Genomic DNA, 24768 nt, shown 5'->3' on the forward strand with positions numbered 1-24768 from the left:
CTCTATAATTCTGTGCTAATTTTTACAACATATATGGTTATTTTAGGAAAATTCCAGGTATTTTGAGTAGTAGGATTATAAAAAAAAAAAAAGTACTAATACAAAATTAAGTAGCCTATATAAAATTGCTAAATACTTTTTTACTTAAGTACATAAAAATTGAGTACTTTTAGTACTTTCACTAGAGTAAAATGGAACAAGGAGTACTTTTACTGGAGTAATATTTTATTATACGTATCTGTACTTTTACTCAAGTACTTGATTTGTGTACTTCGTCCATCACTGATTTTTGTGTACTTGTATGCCAATTGCCATACCAAGCACAGAATATGAATGTGTGCATCCACACAAATGCAATAAATTCTTAGAAAGCACATTTTTAACATTCAAATATTCCAGAACAACCAGTGAAATGTTTTAAATGCAAATAAAAAAAAAAAAAAAAACATACCATGCCAGTTGAGTCTCTTTTTCAGATTTTCTTATTCAGTTCTAATCAACAGGCTAAAGAAAGATTGAAAATATAGGATGAATACAGTTTCTCAACATTAAATCGTCATGCTCTGTGTTTTTTACTCAAATACAATACTGAAGATTGAGAATAAAAACAGCTTCTTTTACATACAAATATAAGGCAGTAGTGCCCAAGAAAAATGCCTTCACAGAAGGGACACAAGCTTTTTCATGTGGTTCAAAAGCTCACACCGCAATCCATGCCATACACTCCTGGTGTGAAAGCACGATAAAGAAGTGTAAATTAAATGCAATGGTGTTCCAAACAAGGTACATTAAGAAAATGTGACACTTTTTAACACAATGTTTTTCCATTGGCTATAAACAAAGAAAGAACATATTAAACACTTTCTAAAAAGCCATTTCAAATCTTCTGACAAGTTCATTTTCCAGTGTGTGATGTCCTCTCAAGCTACAGACACTGCAGGTTAATAGCTAATTTGGAGTACTAACTGATCTGCTCTGCTGAAACCTCTTCAACCTGTTTGCTGCAGCAACCGCATAGAAATGTTTCTGTAAAAACAAAGTTACCATAAGAACAGGATCATATGTTATGCTGGTATATGTGGTACAATTGAGCATTCCATATGTTCTAAATCCATTTAGAATCAAACACATGCACTGACTGGTGATTCCGTACCTTCCACTGACGGTGAGCAGCGAGGTAACGCTGAAGCCTCATCTGAGACTTTAGACGAACTTTGTACATCTTGGCCTTGTCCTCCAGGTTATTTAGCCAACTATGCTTCATGCACCCTGATGCACTCATACGGCTGCTACCATAGAGACCACACGGACACACACATTAAGATCATAAAAACATCCGGTGCTCAAAGAAACAAACAGTTCCATGAAATGCACTATACAGTTCAAACCTTTCTGTGTAATGACTATGACTCACATGGTCACTTTATTACACATTTATATATCATATTATGTATATTACATGTTTTGATTAAAACATCTTTAACATGTTTAGCTAACGTCTCATTTCAATGGCTACGTTGTCTGGAAGTGGCATAGCCAAAGGTCGGCTCTGTCTCATTTCAAAGGCCGGAGGTGGCATTACATCGAGGATATCTAATTTAAGAAAAGTTCTAGCCTAATTATAAAATGTACTATTCCTTGTGAGGTGTAAATTACTGAAATACATTTATTTGCTAGTGTAATTGTTTATTTTCTTAAATGAGATATTCTCAATGCTGTAATGCCACCTCCGGCCTTTGAAATGAGACAGAGCCGACCTTTGGCTAGCTGTGCCTGCTCCACAATTGCGGTCTTTGTAAGTCGCTACTTCTTAATAGTATTTACATTATTTGTATTTACAGTATTTGGCCCAAGCTTTTAACAAATGCAAGTTTTACAGAGATTTATTTACACATTTTGATTTTCAGTACTTTGCATTTTAAAATAAACTTCTGTTCAGTCTCTAAAAGGCGACACAGTTTATTAGTTTTGGTTTTTCTAATTAAATGATAAAAAAGCTGTTGGATTTTACAAAATACACATAGCCTATTCATCTCTGCACCAATTAAATGTGCAATACTTCATATTTTAATACCTAATTAAATCAATATAAATTAACTTGCACACACTGGATAGTTTTCCTCAAAAATCTAGCAATTTTGGGGTACGTGAGTTTCAAAACATGATGAATAATGGGCTACACTTAGCCTCAAATACTTCTCTAAAGCAGTATTAGCAATAGGGTACTTAGCTTTGGCATTTTTCAGACCTGGGACAGTCTTGCACTCTTAATTTCTGTTGTGTCCACTCGATCAAGTGGATTAGACCACAACAAGTTTGGGAAGTCTCTGTGCTTGTTTGGCTAACTATGCTAATGTTAGTCTAACCGTGCAAACATTTGGCTAACAGAGCCAAAAGACAATCATCTTTATTTGAGCAAGAGGAACAGATTGTGTCCTGAAAGTGACTGAAAGATATATCTGATATACTACATGAGTGCATTTTTACCAGTAGGAAAGACGTAAGTAATCCAGCTGATTATAGCCTACTAGGCCTACATTATCATCATGCCAATAATCCATTAGTATTCATTGGCTGAAAGCATGAATGTACATGGGTGAAATGAATCACACGGCTCGTGTGGGGGGCTGTGATGAGGTCATTAGACAACATTGTCACCACAGATAAAGAGAAGGGAGGATGGCCAGAGTGGGTGTCATGCTGTGTCTAAATGCACCTTGTCAAAGAGCACTGGATCATTAACTATCACTTTTACTGCATAGACTGTGGTAAGATAGTGGGCAAAAGGCAATGTGCCCTCTCATGGCCACCTGCTGTGCCAGCCTGCTATTATCTCATGCCAGCAGAGCAGTACAGCCCTTGTGTGGGAGAGGTAATCTAAGACGGAGCAACATGAGGGTGAGCTCCAAACACTTTAAAATACACCTGGCCATGTTAACGTCACCGGCCAATTACATGTCATTTGTGGCATTTTTGGTGTACAGCACTGTATTTTGAGATGTTTCAGTTTTGATGTCAGGATGCATTAAGGGAACCTGAGCAGGTCAAAGTGGGGCAATGATTGAGAGATGCAAGAGAAAAGTGAGGCTCTTAAAGCCACGAGACAGGTGGCCAGAAAGGAGGAAAAATAATAGAAGACAGGCTATACTGAAGTAGGTGCGATAGAAAGCATGACTTATGGTGACTTAAGGTTTTGCACTAGTGGAATAATGATGGATGGATAAATACCATTTGGCGGGCACAAGAAGGCTGGAAATGAAGTCTTTGGCTTCTTCTGACACGTTCTCAAATGCCTCTGCATCAAAGTCCCAGTTGGCGTGCAGAATGTTGTTCATTGTTTCTGTGTCGTTGTCACCCATGAAGGGAGAAAGACCACTCAGACTGAAAAAAAAAGAAATCATGAAGGGAGTGAATAACCTAGAAATCTATTCACCCATAGTTTTAAGCTTATCAAAGTATGACATGAATAAATCGTGCACTTATGCTTTTTACCATTCTGATCTGCTTTGATATATTTTCTTATTGAAGCACTGTGAATATTTTTGGCTTTTCATGATTACTGAATTATGTTTGTATTTCCCTCATTTGTCTGTTTTGTTTAAATCACCAGTTTAATGAATTAATATTGATACTTACGGTTAAATTTGTTAACAATAAGCATTATAACAATGAGCAATACTTTTACAGCATTTATTAAAACAAGTTTATGTTCAATGATATATTATGTTAGTTAGTTATTTAGTTCCTTTATTGTCCATGATTGGAAAATAAACTCAACATTTCACTTTAGCATATACACACATATGTAAAACAAACAAGAACCCAGCACGTACAACAAACACTGGGTCATCAACAAAGCCATTTGTAAAATTTCAAGTTGTATAAATTAATATTTAGAAATAAATAAGTAATTTATAATGAATGAACATGAACTAATATCTGTTATAAATCTGTTAGATACTCAATGATTCCTCCCACACACCTAGATACAATGACGCGCACACACACACACACACACACACACACACACACACACACACACACACACACACACACACACACACACACACACTAACACTTACAAGAATACATATACAGGAGTTATCAGAATGATCTTGAAATGTTAGCTATTAGTATATATGTACGTTTGTCCAAGTGGTTTTTTATTTGTCACATACTTTACTTGCATAATAAAAAACAAAAAACAAACAAACAAAAAAACAACAACTAATAATTAACAATATTTATAAATAACATTATAAATGTTATAAATGCTATGCTGATATGATTCCGAATGCATTATGACTGAACTAAACTGAACGTGTTACTGAACAAAACTAAAACAAAAAACAGAATATAAATATATAAAGTACATTGATAAGCAACCGCAATACCAATACCATCTAAGCTTGAAATGAGGACAACAAACAATTATAGTGACTTAACTCACCACTGACACAATTATGTGTTTGTGTCTACTTTAAATAAAAAGCTATAATTAAATGAATACACTGAACACCTAAGTCTTGTTGGGTGTTCAGTTCTCAGAGAAGTGTGAAGTAGGTGACATACATGTTCTTTGGATGTGCAAGCCCTTCTAAATCTCCACCAACAGCTGTCAGATAATTAGTATTAATTCAATCATTGAGGCCATGCTGCTATTCTATTGGCCAGAGTAGAGGGTCATCTATGGCCATCACTGCTCATGGAGAGAGTTATGGGGGCACAGGATCGGAGATGCGATGTTATGTTTGCTAGCTTGCTTGTGTGCACTGGTTTTTTTTTTTTTTTTTTTTTTTCTCAGAGCAGCAGGGCTAGTAACATGGTTTTTGAGCTGTATGGAACTGGTGCCCTTTTATCAGGGCTCTTAGATGCTCTTAGATGAGCCCTCTAAAGCTTTCATGGGCGTCACATTAGCATATGGCTTTTGATCTCGTTGATATTTCACTCAGTCTATGCCACTGTGCAATTCAGTGCGGAAAGAAAGGGTAACTTTTTTTTCCTATAACACATACATCATTAATGCATATGTGCATATTTTATGAATGTCAATTCTGACTCTTTAATGACAATTTTTACATCATGTTTTTGAAATAAGAAATGCTGCGTTAATAGATCTGCCTTATTACTTCTAGTTGTGTACTCACAGCATGTATGTGATGACACCAACACTCCACATGTCTGTAGGAAATGACACAAAGTCATAGTTGACAACTTCTGGTGCCAGAAACTCTGGGGTTCCAAAGTTGACCTTCAGCTTTTCTCTGGGTCTATACCTGGTGGGAGAGGAACAGACACATTTGGCAGATTTGTTTTTGGACTAACCATATGAAGAAAAAAAACAAAAAAAACGGACCCAAACTCATACAACAAACCTTGATGATAATAACACCAGGTTGGGCAGGACCTTTTAAATTAGTTGACCAAATTAGAAATACCACTCAGGTATCAGGAAAAGCAGACCCCTCCTGTCTGAGCCAATCTAGAAGTCTAATCTCAGATGATCCCAGTTGCAGCCCACATAAGTTCAATGCAACAGTATTTGTGGAAGTATAGTCACTGGCTCTGTACTCTCTACCTACACTCGCTTCAGCAAATGTGTGTTTCTTTCAGAAATCTGAGGGGAGTTTGTGCTTGGAATCCCATGGCAACCTCACAAAGAGGCTTGAAATCACTTTCCCCAAACCTTCACATTCACGGCACCTCTCCACTCTTAGAAAACACACACTCCCCTGTGAGATCTTGACTCATACTGTACTTACTTTATAAAAGCTCTACTTTTCTCTTTTGATTGTTCCACAGAGTCTCACCTACCTCTGTACTTTTTGTTTTGTACTTCTCTGAGCAATTCTGGCACTCTGTATTGTGGCATGTCTTATGTTGCTGTCTCTGTAGCATGCCTAGCTTTTGTTGTAGTGTTTCTCATTTCTGAGTCATTTTGGATAAAAGTGTCCAAAGTGTCCACAGCAGTCTTGCTCACACATGAAGATTCATAAATAAATTACGCAAAATAAAAAGTTTTGCAAGTTTCTAACAGTTACACGGTACATTTTGATGACATTGTAAGGACACTGATTGTTACAATGCTTTTGGACTCTGAAGCTTAAAGTCAAAAAATGAACACTCATGAAGGAATGTGACTGTAGTCATGGTGACCAGTGCAGTGTGTCAGTGGTGTGAATCAGAAGACTTGATGTCAGCTGAAAACACATTATTATAACATTTTATTTTAAGAGGGAAATTAGGGAAATAATTACACAAGACTGAGAAATGTGTTTCTTTTTTACGCTTAAAAAATATTAAAAATCATGTTAGTATTAGTAATTTTTTAATAATAAAAGGATTTAACAAGGTCTGCTTACTTTCTGGCGAGTCCAAAGTCAATGATCTTGATCTGATTTCCTGTGCTGTTCACACATAAGATATTTTCTGGCTATATTAAAAAATATAAAAAGTAAGGGATAAGTGAGATTCAGATTAAAACTGATTATGTATTCATAATTACTATTTTCATGTTTCAAATTAAAGACAGGAAATATGGTTCACACCAAGAATGATAAATTTAACAATAACTATAGTAATGTCTAAACCAATTTATATCATCATTCTGTTTATTGTTTAATAAACAATATTTAAATGCTTTAAATGCTTGAGCTTTTTAAATCAGGATCCCTTCTAATTGGCTGTCAATGTTTTTATCATTTATCATCTGGGAAACCATCAATATATTTTCTCTGTGTCATTATAGTTACAGTTCTGCAGTGGACTCTTCTGCTACTTTAAAATTTTTAAGACTTTATGTTTATTATTATCATTGTTGTCCTTGGTGTGAACAGTCTTTTACTTTTACATAAGCGATGTAATGGTATCCATTTCATATTTCTATAAACAACAAGTTAACAGCAACACAAGGCAAAAGTCCCATGGCAATATGCTAATTAAAACATATGACATTCAGACAGCAAATGTTGACATACATGGGTAATTTGCTGGTGGATTTTTCCATAGAGACAGCCGACACTATGCACTGCTAATCCCGTCAGTGTCACATTATAACATTCAGTGCTGTGTGTGCGGTTTACCTTAAGATCTAAATGAAGAATGTACTGCTGGTGAAGGTACTGAACCCCCTCACAAATCTGCCTGGTAAACACAATGGCATCCAGCTCCGTCAGCTGGTAATTCTCATCAATGATACGTTCAAACAATTCACCACCCTCCACACTGAAATAACAAACCATGGAAAGATATTTTAAAATGAACCATCACAAACAAACTCCTCTCTTTTAGTTTAGTCTGTTTGGCCAAGCATATTGACATTAAGTGGCTTAAGCCATGTGAGTGCAAGTATTCTTTTTAATGCGAAAACAAAACTGAATTTTAAGACTCTTTCTATGCCTTATATAAAAATATTTATTTCAGAAAAAAACCTTGTTATGTCTTGTATTACAAATATTAATATTCACACAAATCTTTCATGTTCCAATTAAAAGCAAATTGTTTTCCAATTCAATACCATCAAAAAATGTAAATTAAATCTGTGAACAAGGCAGGAAGATGACACACCATCATGTCTGTGTAAAGTGGCATGTGTGGGAGCTCTATGTTCTTGCGACAGAATGTGAGGACCAGGCCAGGAGAGAAAATTTGCCTTGCAAATGAGGCCTAATTAATACTATCCAAAGCCAAGTTAGAATTAATATTTAGACTAATATTATACAATATATTTGCATTTTTTGCTTTTTATTTTAAAATAAGCTGTAAATATTTCAATGAACCGTTCTAGTACATTGGGGTACTTACTATTCCATAATGAGTGTGAGATTTGTTCGAGACTCAAAAGCATCATACAGCTGAATCAAATTCGCATGGTTTAATTGGTTCATTACTCCAATCTCATTCTTCACTTCATCCTGGAATGAAAGCACAAAAAAAGTAAAATAATAATAATAGTGCCAAAGCAGATAAATCTGCAATGCATTTCATTTTCGAACAGCTGTCTAAAGCCTATATTTTAAGCTTTTGAAAAGTTGTTGTTATACTCTAAAAAGGATGATGTTAAAAATTAGGTCATTAGTAAGAGACAAGCTATTTCAGGATTTATATTGCGCAGTTAAATTGCTGGAAGTGGATTTACAATGATTGCATGGGGTAGCAAATACAAGCGTTTAAGACAGCCGTTGCCAACCCTGTAATTGTCTGCCCTAGTTATTCTTCCTCTTCCCGTCTGCTATTCTGTGGACTGACCCAGGAAAAGCATTCAATTATTTCATATGAAGCTACTCTCCCTCTCTCTCTGGCACACATTTGAGCAGACGGTGCATGCAGGAACATCATGTTGTCACTAGGAAGGAGCATTTCAAAATGCAAATGTTTCCAGGAATGATGCTTAGAGAGGTTGAGTGTACATATCCTCTGTGTGACTGTGTGTTGGCTTCTTTTGCTCTTTTGACATTTGTGGAATTAAAACATGAGAGATTGAAAATGATCTGTACTTGCCCATTCCTCACTGATTGCTCTCTAATGATGGCAACTGACAGAACAGAGGGCAGAGAATGGCATTGCACTGAGGGCAAGTGCTTATGACAGAAGAGCTGTCATTAGATGGAATTAGCTGCACTTGTTGAAGCTTGGAGGATGTTGGGAATTGATGAAAGTACATGTGCAAAGATTTTTATATTTCACATTATATGAAAACAGCTTAGTGTTTGGAGCACTGTTTAAATATGATGTTCTTTTCTGCATGGATGTATGCTTTATTAATGCAGATACTAGAAACAACATGCGCTTCCATGTCCTTGAGGGACTGTGGGTGTTATTATGTTATTTGCGAGAGTGCAAGAGCATGTGTGAATGCGTGCACATTTTTTCATATGCTCATGTGCGCAGAACTGTCAGTGGTTGTCAAGACGGAAATGTTCTCATAAAGCAACCTAACAGGAACAGAGTGATGGACAGATTGGAGTGGGAGGGGAGAGAAAGAGAAAGGGAGAAAGGGGGGTAAACATTTTTGAAATGCAAATGGTTTATGCCTATTTTGTACTCACTCTCTCTTTCATTCCCCGGACTTTTATAATCTTAGCAGCCAGCGTAAGACCTGACGACAATTCAGCACACTTGTGTACCTGTCCAAAACGGCCTCTGCAACAACACACATACACACAGATTTCATTTCATGCACTATGGAAATAATTTCAACCTTTGTGAAAGTTATCTGTCACTGTGTATTTATCTGCTGTGTCTCCATGGGGTGAGATAACATGTTTGCGTCAAAATGGCGACTGCTGCTGGCTGAAAATAAGTTCCATGCAAACAGACCTGCTCAACACCTGCCCAAAATAAACTCTGCTGATGAAGAGTCAAGAAACAAGCCAGTGATTATTTGTGGCATATGTGGAGCGAGAGGTGGAGAGGAGGTCCAAATGAGCCCTTGTCTGTTTGTACCAGTCATTCGACTGCTGTATGTTCCATGGGCGGTGCCTGCATGCTTATCTGCCAGTCCTGGAGAAAGAGTAACCCCCCTCCACTTAATACTCCTATCTGCTGCACTGTTCTCGCATGGCAGAAGCAGCTGGGCAAATACAATATATACAAAGAGTGGCAAGAGAAAAATGTTAGCCAGTATCAGATTCGTCTCATTTCAAAAAATAAAAATCTTAAAACAAAATACTTGTGTGTGTGTGTGTGTGTTTGTGTTTTATATATATATATATATATATATATATATATATATATATATATATATATATATATATATATATATATATATAAATGATTTTTTCTTTGCATAAATATCACTTAATATTTTTCTCAATTTGTGCTTTTTATTAAAAAAAAATTTGATTTATATATATATATTAATATATGTGTGTGTGTGTGTGTGTGTGTGTGTGTAATGTATATATTATGATTTTTTTGTGTAAATATCACTCAATGTTTTCTTAATTCGTGCTAAAGTAAGTTTTTTAAATTACAATAAAAAAGACTGATTCATATATTTACATCTATATTAAATATACATATATATATATATATATATATATATATATATATATATATATATATGTGTGTGTGTTTTTGTGTATATATGGAAAGGTTATGACATCCCGATCTGGTCCTTTGTGATTCATTGACTACATAGGTTAAATAAAGCAAGTAGCATTAAATGGGTTTAAAGTGATTTATACAGAAAAGAAAGTTGTTATTTATTCACACTCATGTTGTTCGGGTCCAAAACTGTATGATATTCCTTCTTCTGTGGAATGTAAAAGAAGATATTTTGGTAAATGCATTTGTGTTTTTTTATCCAAATAATGGAAGTCTGTGGGAACCAAAACTATTTTGTTCCAAAATTCTTCAAAATATCTTCTTTTATGTTCCACAGGTTTGGAACAACAAGAGGGTGATTCATTTTTGAATGAGCAATCTCTGTGACACTTGGACTCACCCGCCAAGCACCTCATCGGGTTTGACGGCGTAATATGCGTTCATGGGAACCTGCTTGGCGCTGACGATGCGATGCTCAAATGGGGCTGGAAGAGGTGGACTGTCATCTAAAAACAAATATCAGCATGCTAAGAGACTTCCTCAAACACAAACACAGGCTGTAGCATGGTGACATGATGAACGCTGACATCCGGAGTGCTGTTTGCAAAAAGTTTTCACACTGAAGTTTGACAAATTATAAGATGCTTAGTTATAATTACAAGTGATGAATTGGATTGGTTGAAAGTTGATTTACAAAAACACATTACTTTCTAAACAGGCCTAACTGATCATTTTTGTCACATGATATTACCGGTGTCACTGTTCATCACATGTTTCCACTGTTTGCTGGTGTCATTGCACAACCCGCGTAGTCCTGACTTCCCAACAATCTCGATTCTTTTTAGTGAATCAAAAAACATACAGCATAACTACTGTAGTCCAACTCCCAAGAGAGTGACTCTTTAGTGAACCACAAACCTACATCACAATGTAATCGGACTTCTGAATGAACTACTCATGAGACGGCTCTTTTAGTGCATCAGAAAAAATATTGCATCGACTTCCAAAGAAATAAGTACTGGTAGAATTGTCAAGTTAGTCTTCATCAATTAAAAAAATGCATTTGAATATTCAGTGCCAAGTCATATTCGATAATGTGAATACAGGGTGAAGTTGAACTTATTGCTTTATTCTGACTGGAATCAGATTTTTAAAGTGCATGCAACTGTTGTGCTCTTATGAGATAAAATGCAACACAATTGCATTTCTTTTTCTCCCAACTATTTATTTCTTAATAATATCATTAATATTAAGTATCTGGATTCATATATTTGTTTTCACAATCCCCATCCAGTGAGGGTTTATCAACACAGTGGAAAGACAACGTGTACTCACCAATGATCATTAGCTGTGACTCGGCTTTTCTAAGAGGTGACGATTTTGCTTTTCCTCCCTCAACAATGGCTGTTTTTTGTGGACTAGTAGCTGCACAGTTCTTTATTGCATCAGACTCCAAAATCTTCTCAATAGTTTTGTTTTCATTTTTCTTGTTAGCTGGCTCAGATTCTGTCTTTCCCTCATCATGTTTTGGCACAGGGGTTACACTCTCCACTGTCTCTTTATGTTGTGAATCGACCTCGTCGACAGGCTCTTTGGTGGAGAGCAGAGGTTTGTGAGGAAAATCCTTCTTTAGGTGCTGCTGTCCAGGAACTGACGGTTTCAATGAGGCCTCATCACCAACCTGAGAAACCTCAGCCTGTTTTTGAGGAACCTCAACCTTTGGCTCCACTTGTTGCTCAGGAACTATTGACTTGAGTAAAGCCTCCACACTGACCTGTGAAGCATCTGCCTGTTCAAGAGCCCTGTGAATAATCCAAAGAACATCCATTTGATGTGCTGTTAATTCACTTTTTAAAGTTATGTATGTGAGACCTTGATATATGTAATCAATTCAAAAATATGCAGGTAATGGTAATCAAGAAACTCAGCATAGTGGGCACATAAGTGGCTTTACACTGTGTTTGTTGTCTATGATATGTTATGTGGATGCAGATGAGAGGCTACTGTGAACAACAGCGAACCCAACAGCAGCACAAGGTCTTTAATTGGAATGTTTTGAATAAAACTAAATGGCCTAAAACTCATAATGCCTGGCAACGTGGATTCAGTCACTATAGTTACAATGCCGCATAGTGTAATCTCAAGACCTTGGCCATTAGTCTAATGACATATCATAACATAGCCTATTATTTGAGGTAGACAGTCTTTTGAGCCTCAGTGCAAAACACACAGCTACCACATTAAAATACAGAGCTCTTGGAATTACATTATCAGCACTCTGCCTTTTAAAACTCTTGCGACAGATGAGAAAAACAAGGCTATACGATTGTGCCTTAGGATTTTTTTTCGATGACTCTTATATTTGATGACTGTTCAGAGATGTTATCATGAGCATTAATTCACTGAAAATGAGAAGAAGTTACATTTTTCATAAGTATTATTTTATATCTCAACATCTGTGATGATTGTTCTGGCCACTTTAACAGGATTAATTACAGTCCTCTGTAAATGTGAGGTCTCTAATCTTCTATGCAGGGCTTGAAAACGGTAAAGAAAATCCAATCGGTTCACTCCAAGCAGAATCAATATTTTAACGTTCGTGTTCCTGCGTTCCTCTGTACAGTCATGGCCAAAAGTTTTGGCAGTGACATACATTTTGTGTTTTGCAAAGTTTGCTGCTTAAGCTGTTGTGGTGTTCACACAACAGGAGGGAAGGAGTGCTTCCAATCATTGTGTTCTTGTTAGCAATGGTTACCTCCAAAGAAAGACCTGCAGCCATCATCACTTTGCATCAAAATAGCCTCACATGCAAGGAAATTGCTACAAAGAATATTGAACCTGAAATAACCATTTACCAGATCAAGAACTTCAAGGAGAGAGGTTTGACTGCAGTGAAGAAGTCTTCAGGACATCCCAGAGTGTCCAGCAAGTGCCAGGACCGTCTCCTCCTGAGGAGTCCGCCACAGAATCGTGTCTCCAGCAGTGCAGAGCTTCCTCAGGAATGGCAGCAGGTTGGTGGGAGAGCATCTGCACACACAGTGAGGACAAGCCTTTTGGACAATGGCCAGGTGACAACAAGAGCAGCAAAGAAGCCACTTCTCTCCAAAAAATAAAAAGGTCAAGGACAGACTGAAATTCTTCAGGAAGTACAAGAATTGGGAATTGATGAAGCTCCCTTCCAAATGTTTGTGAATTCTGGAAAAACGATTTGTTCGGAGAAGAAAAGATGAACGCTACCATGATTCCTGTGTTGTGCCAACAGTGAAGCATCCTGAGACCATCCATGTGTGGGGTTGCGATTCAACCAAGGGAGTGGGCTCTCTCATAATTCTGCACAAAAACACTGCCAGGAATAAAGAATGGTATCAAAATGTCCTGCAAGAGTGACTTCTTCCAACGATCCATGAGCAAATTGGTGATGATCTGTGCATTTTCCAGCATGATGGAGCACCATGTCACAAAGCAAGAGCGATAAAGAAGTGGCTCGAAGATCTTACATTGAAACTTTGTATCCATGGCCAGGCAACTCCCCGGATCTCAATCCCACAGAGAACCTGTGGTCAGTCCTCAAAAGGCGAGAGGACAAGCAGAAGCCCATTAATTGTGATCAACTCAGATAACTAATAAAGTAAGAGTGGATCGCCATCCGTCAGGATTTGGGCCAGAAGCTAATACAACATGCCAGAGTGAATAGCAGAGGTTATGAAGGACAAGGGTCCACATTGTAAATATTGACTCATTATATATTTTTACCAATAAAGGCCTTTTAAAACTTATGATATGCTTATTGATTTTTCAGTATACCATAGAAACATGTGGAAAATCTACAAATACTGAAGCAGCAAACTTTGCAAAACAAAATTTGTCACTGCCAAAACTTTTGGCCATGACTGCATTATTATTTTTCAGAAACTGGTTTGCCTAGGAAAAATAGTGGTTAAAGTTGTTTTAAAAAAATATTTGCCTATAATAATAGCCTAATAAGGTACAGTGTTTTCTACTCAAAACAAACAAACAAACAAACAAAAAAAAAAAACCGGAAGAGATCTGGTATCTTAACCCGCTGTGCTTAGTCACAGCCAATACAGCATCATCTTTTCTAGATTTTGACCAAAAATCTGTTAACGCTTTAAAGACATAAAAGTATTTAAGATATTTAAAACATTTTTGCTGCAGTGTTAAGTTACTCCTACAAAACTGCGTTTTGAGAGGAAAAGTCACAGGCTCACATACCATTTTATTATTAGGCTACATTCAGAAATAATGTACTAAAATGCCGGTAAAGCAAAATGTTTACAAACATTATAAACACCATATTTATAAACGTATGCATAGGCTATCTATGATAAACACAGTTATTAGTTTCCTTCTCTCCATTACAAATCCTCTAAAGTTAAGGCTATGCGTTTAGGCTATAAAAACATCAGTCCAAAAACAAATTAATTTAAGGTGAAACTGATGCCTACCTCGATTGGTACGAATCAAAATGTTTCCATATTCGCGACGTATCTGTATGCTTAAGTATTTATCATGTAATAGGTTTTGTACTTCACGCGCATCGGCATCACCCTTCACATCGGCTTGCTAGGCCTATATCAGCACAGTGAAGCGATGGTCACGCTGAACGCAACAGATTGTACAACGGAGCAGTACAACTTTTCATGTTTCTTTAACTTTATTTTATTTTGATAATGAACAGGCTGCAATGTCACAAAATATGTTGTGTCTGTGTGCGTATGAGGCACTGGCGTGATATGATCATACTAACAGTTTGGTTATAGCTATTAAATGGAATGATAAAATAACATTATTAACTGTTTAATGGCCATTTTAAATTTTGATTTAGTTTCTGGTTCTGTTCCTGTCAAAATTTCATTAGTTTCCGGTTTTCGTTTTCGTTCCTTAACCAGTTCAGTGCCCTGCTTCTATGTAAGCTAGTTCTTATCTGTTGGAGAAAAGTGTAAAAAAAAAAAAAAAGTCCATTACAGCATTAGTGCTCCCCACTGGCATCAGCTGCTATGTAATTATCTCCAAAGGTGGCCAATGACAATGTTCGGTCTTCCGTTATAACGTGTTTTCTTTTCAGCCTGTAGTAATTTTTGACACTTTTTGCTACGATCTTAGAAAATCCAACATATCACTGACAACATCCCTTTTAAAATTCAAGATGGGAGGAAAATGAACTAATTTTACAGCATTTTGCTTTGAACCTTAAATGGCAGCAATTTGTAGGAATATCTCACCTCTCTTGTGGAAGAGCCAAATCTTTTTCCACTTTAGTTGTTGTCACAGTGACACATTCAGCATTAGCTGGCGCTGCGGCTGAGATATCTGTCTCTTGTTTGGGTACATAATGCACGTCATTCTCCTCCTCCAGCTGGATATCAGGAGCAAATGTCTGGACCTGTGCAGGTGCTCTGCTTTTCACAGTGACCTCCTTGGCCTTTCTTAAGGCTTTGGAGCTTACTCCTGTACTAACAGGTGTCAGAGGTTCGCTTTCACCTGTAAGGGCTTCAGGAAAAGGTAGGCTGCTGGGACCAGTGGGAACAGTGACCTCTGACTGCTGGGGTTCAGTCTCAGCTGTGTTTTGCAAAACCATACATTAAAATTCATGCAGAAAAAAACTCTGACATATCATTTTTCACAAGCTGTCTCTTTAATAAAAACATTTCTAGTCCATAATTTGCTGTTGATGTATTTTATTCATACCTGAAATTACTCCTTTAACATCCTCTGAAGTCTGTGTGCTCTGGTGGCAGAAACTGTTGTTTGGTTTAATGTTGTTGTCATCTGGTTTGTTTTTCTGTGGATCCAAATGCAGATATATTACACTTTTGTTGGGTTTTCTGCAGTATTGAATGATTAAAACATTTATTTCACTTTGCCAGCTTTCTTCTAATTGCTGAAACAGACATGTACATTTTGTAGATAGCAATAGCATACAGTTGAAATAACAGAACTAAGAGATTCTTTTCAAAAATTTTGTCAAACTTTGGATTTGATGTTTCAATGAATTTGATTTCATGTATTTGGCAAAGTTGTACTTAGATACTTCCATGAGTAATTACATCATGAGATCTTTAAACATGAAGTGGGTGTGTGAATTATAACAATACATGATGCTTATGCTGATTATGGTGACGCAGTATTATAATTGTCAACCTGTTTACAGAATGGCACTTTACGTAGCTTCATGTTCATCACACGGCTCAGAGGGGATTTGTGACAAAACATTCCATTTTGTGATTTTTGGCATTTGATGCATGAAATGCTTGGTATAATTACACTGTTTGACAACAGATCTGCTTATTACACACAGCGTGGAAGGCTCCATTTTCTAGCTAAGCCAACTATTGCACGATTTTACTTGGATCCAAAAGCAATTTCACCTCATAATTATGAAAGAGATGCAGTCTACAATTAACAATAGCATCTGTCAGTGTACAGCCACTCTAGTTAAAAAGAAATGGAATATATCCTCTAAGTGGTTCTGAGAGCATTGTAAGAGGAACATACACTTAAAATATGTGTGACAAAGGTATGGGTTTAAACATACACTCAGTCACCATCAGCTCAGTCACATATCCACTCTAGGAATTTGAAACACGATGCCCATTCAGCCTCATCATAGATAAAATAGCAACCTTGGTAAAAGGTTAGATTTGGCCGTAAACATAACAGGCTCAGCAGTAAGAATAGATAAGCCAACAAATTAAATAGTGGAGAAAACTACTATAAAATAAAAAGATACTTAAAAACATACACAAAAAAACTGTGACAGCTGAATATAGCATTAAAAGTTATTATGAATTAGTTACTATGTTATTACTAAGTTACTATGAATTTAAAAAAGAAGGTTTCAGTTTTGTGTATTTTGACCATTGTAAATGCAGTAGCATGAACTACTATCATAATCTGTCTAAAATAGATTTAGGCATCTTATGAACACTAAAGACAACTACCACACTGTACTGCTACATATTTCAACTTGATAAAATGGTAACATGCATAACATATATAGTTATTGTAAGGAACTAATGCAACAACATAAAAAAACAAACAAACTGATTAGCAGTAAATCTAGTTCTAAACAGTATGTTCAGTTCTTCGTGAGCTCCTTTTAAACAGTCAATATCACATTAGGTATTATTTCACCCTGCACGCTGTTTTGAATTTGTCCTCATTTTCAGGGACAGCTCTAGCTGTAGTAAACAACTTGGAAATAAACAGCTCTGATTTCACCTCATTCTACATTATCTGATCCGTCACGCTGAGTATCACATAACCTCTGTGTTTTTCTGTTTATCTGTTTCGAACAGAGATCTCAGATGACCAGGATCTTACTGACCTCTTCCTCCACAGTGTCCAGAAGGCCTTGTTTCCTCCAAGGCACCACACCATTGAGGATGAACTCCACTATCTTTGAGTTACGGAAAGCATTCCCCACATACCCTAATACTTTCTCCAGAGTGAACAAAGAAGTTTCCATGCATTCAATCTTCTCTCTCTGCTGCTGGTTCTCATGCTTGAGATTATGAAGCAGATCCACAGTTTCACCACAGAGTGATCTGACCTCAGTCAGCAAAGGAAGTTTGTTGCTCTCTTGCTGACCATTTTTAATCAAGTTTGCTTCTTGAGCACCCTGCTTGTGCTGCATAAGGCTCCTTTCTAGCGCCTCCATTCCTTGGCACAATGAACTAAGCTTGTGAAGGACCTCCGTCTGGGCATGTTCGATCTGTTCCACCTTCCCTTCCAAGCTGTTTAACTTGACCTCCACATTGCTCAGGCTACCTATCAGAGTTGGACTGGTCTTCTTGACTGTCCCAAATGGAGTTCCAGAGGTCTCCAGCCTGCCTCCTTCATACAACTTGGCAATACAGGTGGCCAGAGTTGCCTGTTTACTCATGGCTAGCCCCGGTCACATGCACTGAGAAAATGTAGAAAAAGAGGACACCCCACGGTTCTCTCCGCACCCTATTTCTGTTCCCCCCGTGGTCACTATGCTTATCTCGGGTATTGTGTGCCTCTCACGAAACAGACATCTCAGACAAACCCTGTTGTTGGTATGTGCCAGAGACATGACACCACTTAAATAAACACCTCCATTGGGTATCTTATCTCTCCACTTCTATTTTCCTCCCCCCTTAACTTTCTCTCTCTCTCCTATACTTTGGGACAGGACTTTTAAATGACCTATAGCAGGCCTATGATTGCCAAAATTCCAGGGGCCTTTGACGTCACCAAAACATTTAAACTCTCCTCAGCAGATCCTGTTGACATGTGAGCATGAATGGAATGATCTCTGTAAATGCCCGGTCATTAGGTAGAGGAAAGAAAGATCAAATCTCAATCTTTCATGTTCTTATCACACTTTCTTTTCAAATTCATTGTTACACAGTTTCATCCATCTTCCTTTGAGACTCAACCACAGGATCCACCCTATGCTAACTATATATCACCTAACACCCTTCTCATTGGAACGTGACGTGACATTGGCTGACATTTTAAGTAAAAATAAACCTCTGTGGACACTGGTATGAGGATGAATGATATGCTACAACTGTCTCTCTCTCACCTCATCTGGAATCCAGCCATAGTTAATCCTGGGTCTTTCCATTAGCTGAATCATTACAACAACATAATCATAACCAGAAATAAAATCATTTAAAGAAAACATCCCTAGACAAATTTCCTCAAATAGTATACATTAATTCACAAAATATAAAATATCTACTATTGCAACGAGGAGGCTGAAACCGAGTGAGAATCCATATGCAGAAGTTTATTTAAAGGGCAAACCAGAATCAGCGTCAGAAAACAGGCAGTGGTCAAAAGCCCTCCCAATCCACCAGATATTGGAGCTGACCCCATCTACACCTAGAGTCCAGCAACATATTGACCTTATAGGCAGGCGATCCATCGATTTCCAAAGGTGGGGCTCTCGGCATTGGGGTCAGTGTCCGGGTGGAAGGGTTTAATGAGAGACTCATGAAAAGAAGGAGAAATACGATAAGTGACAGGAAGCTCAAGTTGGTAAGTGACTTCATTGATTGTCTACTGATCTTGAAAGGGCCAACATACCTGGCTTAGCTTCCTGCTAGGTAGCCGTAACTTGAGGTCCCTCGTGGAGAGCCAGACCTGTTGTCCTGGGTGGTAGGGAGGGTGAGGACGGCGTCGTCGGTTGGCCTGGAAACCTTGTGTCCTGACAGTAGATGGATGTGAGCACTGTCCCACACCCTCTCACTATGCCTGATCCTGTCATCCACTGCTGGGAGAGATGAAGGTTCTCCTGACCACAGGAACAGAGGAGGCTGATATCCCAGAACACACTAGAAGGGGGTTAGTCCTGTAGAAGAATGTGTCAAGGAATTTTGAGCATATTCGGCCCATGGAAGGAATTCTGCCCACCGATGTTGTTCTCGGCTACAATAACTCTGCAAATTTATTCCAATCTCCTGGTTGAGTCGTTCAACTTGTCCATTAGACTGTGGGTGGTAGCCTGAGGTGGGGCTTACGTTTATGTCAAGCTGCTTACAGAAAGTTTTCCAGACTCGTGAAGTGAATTGAGTTCCTCTGTCAGAAACTATGTCCTCAGGCTGACCATAGATTCTGAAGACATGGTGGAAAATAGACTGTGCCGTCTCCATGGCTGTAGGGAGACCCTTGAGGAGTATTAGTCGGCATGATTTAGAGAACCGGTCGATGATTACCAGAATGGTAGTGAAACCATCAGAGGGAGGTAGGTCAGTGAGGAAGTCAACTGATAGATGTGTTCAGGGGCGTTGTGGAATGGGTAATGGTTGTAACATGCCGGAGGGCAGTTCTTTGGGGGTCTGATTGGGCACAAACTTGACATGTCTTGACATAAACATAACATCTCTACTCATTGAAGGCCACCAGAAAGAATTCTGTAGCAGGTTGATTGTGCGTGAGATCCCTGGATGACCTGAACATAGAGTGGTGTGAACCCATTGCATGACTCTTATGCGAAGAGCTTGAGGTATGTAATACTTGGTTGGGGGGCAGTCGGCTGGTGGTGGTTCTTGCTGATGGGCTCATTGAATTTCCTCCATGATGTCCCAAGTAACTTGTGCGATGATGGCAGTTGGGGGCAGTTTCAGGTGGACCAGGAATGACAAGAGAGTCATGGCATCTTGACAGAGCATCGGCTTTACTATTCTTACTTCCAGGTCTGTATGTAACTGTAAGCTGGGAGCGTGTAAAAAACAGGGACCATCAAGCTTGGCGAGGATTCAGACGTTTGGCAGTTTTGATGCACTCCAAGTTCTTGTGGTCTGTGATGACTTGGAACGGATGGACTGCTCCCTCTAACCAGTGTCTCCACTCTTCAGTGGCAGCCTTCATAGATAACAGTTCCTTATTGCCCACATCATAATTACATTCTGCCTGTGTTTTTTCTCGAAAAGAAAGCACATGGATACAATTTACCAGGTTGTCCATGACACTGGGAGAGTACAGCACCAATGCCACTGTCAGATGCATCCACTTTGACCACAAAGGGGAGATTAGGGTCTGAATGTTGGTAAGGTAATATTAGGTAAACAAGCAAATAAATTTTTTTTTAGTCTAGAAAATCATGTTTATTTACTTAAAATGTCAAAAGCTCAATGCAACTCAGATGGTAGCACATAGTGCTAATGACAAGGTCATGGGTTTGATCCCCATTGTACCAAGTGATAAAATGTATAGCTTGAATGCAATGTAAGTTGCTTGGGATAAAACTGTCTACCAAATATATAAGACATCTCTAATAAAGGGGCTTCTAGAAATGCGAACCTTGAACTCTCTGGATGTTCTGTCCCTAATGTCAATGTCCCATGTGTAAGCCAAGGACTTTTTGTCTGTATCCTTCTATAAGAGCTTTCTGCTGTGTTCTGCTGTGTTCATATGCCAAAACACAATACTCACAATATAGTATAACCTTATTATGCAATAGAGGTAGAGACCAGGGTCAGGACAGCCACAGGAATGTGGCTCCATGCTGACTATTTATTGGTGGTGGGGATCCGTTATTATAAGCTGGCACAACATAAGAAACTCAATTTCCATTCCACAACAGGACTCAGGCCAGTAAGATAACTAACATCACTGGGAAAGAATCTGTTTGGCAGAGATAAGCATAACTATAACATTGCTTAATATATTAAAACCTCTTTGATCACACAAACATGTTGAGTACAGAATGTGTGTTAAGAAGGGAAATGCAAGTCTGCTGTTAAGCTGCTGTACTTGTGGTACATCGTCAGCCTGATGGAGACGATATGGCATTGAAGGGGCTCTGTCAAGTTAATGGATGCATGCTGTTGTCCATAGTGGTGTTTAGCCTTGCCCTCTCTGAAGGGAATGTTTACACTGTAGTCTCATTTTACAATCCCTTCTGTGCCCTCATATGAATGTTTGACATGGCATGGACCCTTAGCGTTAAAGGTTGAAAGAGCAGAAGAGTGTGTATCCCACTTCTCCTTCTGACAAAAGCACTCAGAGTAATGGTATGTAAATTTAATGTAAATCCCATTACCATTCAGGCCATTCAATAAAAACTCACTGAGTGCTATAAAGTGTCGAGATGAATTAAAATTCAATCAAATGTCATCTATTTAACAGCCCAAATTAAATATGCTTATTTGAAATAAATTGATTTTCTTCTTCACTCACCCACACAAGATAATTGCCTTTTCATGTTTTCTCTTTGTTCTGAGAAAGGAGACAGGATTGTGCTGTCTAATGTACAACATCTTTAAAATGTTACAGACAATGCGCAATTTGTCGAAAGGCCAAAAGGGCACCAGTGTCAAAAACATTTGTGAAACAATGCTGAAATGATTTGCCACAAAAAAAGAGAAAATGACAAAGAGCATACAACTAAAACAACAGCTCAAGAAAGAAGCTTATAAATGATCAAAGTACGCAGATAAAGTAATTAAAGTAATCACATATTCTCCATGCGAGAGGTAAAGGCAACCCCGAGCATGTTTGTTAGTAAAAATTTGTAAAAAAAAAAAAAAAAAAAAAAACCCTCCTCCTCAGATTAACAAACCACTTGAATTAAAAGTAGCTTACATATGCAAACAAAAATGCTTTTTTTTTATAAGAGTCCTAAATTAATATTCACATATAAGGTGAGATTTAAAATATTTACTGAACTCCCTAAAATAGTAGTTAATTATTTTTAAATGACAATAATCTAAAAGTAACTGCATATAGTTTTGTCAGTCATGTTATTATAAGACATATATCTATAACATTATAAGAATAAGCTAAAAATATATTCAATAAATACTGAATTTTCTCATCCCGTTTGCACAAAAGCAGGATCTTACTGTGAATTTGTGGATGTAGTCTGACACACTGAAGCCACCTGTGCTCAGAAGCGTTGATCTGTACAGAGAGGTCCCCATCATGCATTGCCCTGTTGTCCTGGGTTAGTAGGACTCAGTGGACTCCATTCCCAATGTGGGCTGCCACGAGCAACGAATATCCCCCAGACCCGGACTCTCAGGGTTCTGTAACATTCTGGAGTGGATAGATCACCCCTCAAACATTAACTATCTTATCACTTTCAGCCCGTTTACTGGGTACGCGCCCCCCGTTACGGCAGTGGGCCCAGAAAACACTTCCTGCTAAGAGATAACAGCTGCCTGAGATTAGCGTGAGTATGCTGGAAATGTGAGTGTCCTGTTTTATTAATAGGTCTCAGATTTGACTTTTTGTTTTGGGACCATCCCCATGGGAAGTCTTCCTCCCTGCAGGGTGGATGGAGGGATGGTGATATGACAAGGATGCTGGATGTCAGACCAGACTTCAGTTATGCTGTTGTAGGAGAATAGGAGGAGAGACTGTGTGTGCCTGTAAGGGATCTGATCTCATGCACTGTCCCAATTTGAGATGGATGCGTCAGTCGTGCACTGATGTGTAGGCATCAAGTAGCCTAAGCCTTTCCTGAAAAGGAATCTGAAAGAGCTGGAGCAAGATAAGAAAGCTTGTTCATCTGGGGTTGGAAAAGGTGAACAAAGCACGATGCAGGTTATTTGGTGGCTCTGGTTTTAGAGGCAGATATGTAAAGCCCCAGGAGGCTGAGGGAAGAAAATCCATCTCTGATTGGTGGCATTGTTCCCGGTCTGAAAACGATTCTCTTCATGGCTGGCTACTATTTTCTCTATAACAGCAGTAAGAACTGAGCATGTCGGTACATGTCAGCTGTGTTTATATGTAACACAATTACAGTGGTTGATATGATGCTAATAAAAGCTGTTTCTAAAAAAAAAAAAAAAAATGCATAAATGAAAAAGCTTCCAGAATCCTGTCAAGAAGTGGGGTGATTTAATTAACTGTAGCTTCACTAGTGAAATGACGGGTGTTATGAAAATCTCCAAATAACTGTCACTTGTAATTAGAGGCAAACATCTTCATCCTATGATTTGTTCATAGGGCTTGTTAAATGATGTGGGTGGTGCTCCAGATGGCACTGAAAACGCTTTAATGCTAAAACAATAATGTGATTCTGTGACAAGGCTCTTGTTCCTGTTAGTAATGGGACAGGTGGCACAAGTATGGCGTCTAACATGACTCACATGCACTTTTGTCATCGCAATGCTCTTTAATATGACATGGATTTTAATGACTCAATTTGCGCCACACCAGCACTGCCTGTTCTGACCTTCACTGATAAAATCTTCTGAAATCACAATGTCTGTGTAGTATGATTACAGCCTGCTGTATAAGTCCCTATAATACAAAAAGTTATTCAATCATGGCTAAAAATTGTGATTTGTTCATAAATTTGCTTAGAAAAAGGTATAATGTGACAGCCAAAATAGCATAAGCTATTGAAACTACAAAAAAAGTGGTAACTAGGTATTAGCTACCATGTCAAATTCTGACAGCCTCTTATATAATTTGAAAGAGAACCAAATTAAAGGAATATTCTACCTTTTCTTTCTTCAGATGAACACAAACTTTTTTAAAAGAATAATCTCAGAGTCCATAATGTATGGGAACTCCCAAATTTGATGCATCAAATTAAAACACAAAGTGAACATGACAGTTAATCAGTCAGTGTCTTCTGAAGTGAAACCTTACGTGTGTATAAGAAAAATACTAATACTTTCACCTTTTTTTTTTTTTACTTCACAAAGTGCTCTTGTAAATTATATATATATATATATATATATTATATATATATATATATATATATATATATATATTCCTTACAAACACACCTATTTCTTACACACATTAACAGAGAGGGATAACCAAAGTTTGTGTTCATCTGAAGAGAGAAAATCATCTTGGACAACATGAGGCAAATAAATGAATTTTCATTTTTGGATGGAGTATTGCTTTAAGTCATAATTAGTCATCAGAGCACTAAACTACTACAGGATTTTGGCGGGAACTATGGTTACCTTGTAAATATCAGTGTTACTTAGAATTGCTAGCATCCACTATCTTGTCAATCAAAACAGTTACTACACATACATTGTTTGTGTTAATAAAATGTTTAAAACCCAATGTTTGTTTTCATCTTATTGCTATAGAGCGACTGTTTTCTGAATTTCTTCTTCAATCTGCTTGAGAACTGAAGCAATGAGTTTCTGTAGTAGATGTATGAAACAGTTACGTAGCCTACTGTAAATAGAGAAGGATTATGGTTTGGCTGCCATCTAGTGGTTAATAAAGAGATCGCCACTTATAGGTTAA

General features: G+C 37.8%; 1 protein-coding gene across 3 annotated transcripts; it reads right to left on the minus strand.

Moving 5' to 3' along the window:
- Positions 1–361: 361 nt before the first annotated feature.
- Positions 362–23838, minus strand: LOC109093406 (myosin light chain kinase 3-like). 3 transcript variants are annotated; one of them, XM_019107136.2, is made up of 13 exons: positions 22389–23838; positions 15757–15850; positions 15291–15627; positions 11383–11849; positions 10448–10553; positions 9048–9141; positions 7804–7913; positions 7083–7224; positions 6363–6433; positions 5148–5276; positions 3229–3381; positions 1154–1289; positions 362–1026 (listed from the first exon to the last, which is right to left on the minus strand). In XM_019107136.2, the coding sequence occupies exons 1-13, from the start codon at positions 22467–22469 to the stop codon at positions 949–951; spliced, it is 1998 nt and encodes a 665-aa protein (XP_018962681.2). In that variant the 5' UTR covers positions 22470–23838; the 3' UTR covers positions 362–948. The 3 variants fall into 3 exon arrangements, with proteins under 3 accessions (XP_018962681.2, XP_042584036.1, XP_042584035.1); XM_042728102.1 differs by lacking the exon at positions 22389–23838 and adding an exon at positions 17396–18830 and having other exon boundaries at positions 1154–1286; XM_042728101.1 differs by lacking the exon at positions 22389–23838 and adding an exon at positions 17396–18827.
- Positions 23839–24768: the final 930 nt, after the last annotated feature.

The sequence above is a fragment of the Cyprinus carpio genome, chromosome B7 (genome assembly GCF_018340385.1).
Source record: "Cyprinus carpio isolate SPL01 chromosome B7, ASM1834038v1, whole genome shotgun sequence".
Taxonomy (NCBI): domain Eukaryota; kingdom Metazoa; phylum Chordata; class Actinopteri; order Cypriniformes; family Cyprinidae; genus Cyprinus; species Cyprinus carpio.

Bases quoted from the DNA above. Each gene is read 5' to 3' on its own strand.
- LOC109093406 (XM_042728101.1), bottom strand. From the start codon at position 17,953: ATGAGTAAACAGGCAACTCTGGCCACCTGTATTGCCAAGTTGTATGAA. The intron at 10,554-11,382 runs GTGAGTACACGT...ATTTGTTTTTAG, and splicing joins GTCACAGCTAATGATCATTG to ATGACAGTCCACCTCTTCCA. The intron at 7,914-9,047 runs GTGAGTACAAAA...CTTTCATTCCAG, and splicing joins TCCGGGGAATGAAAGAGAGA to GATGAAGTGAAGAATGAGAT.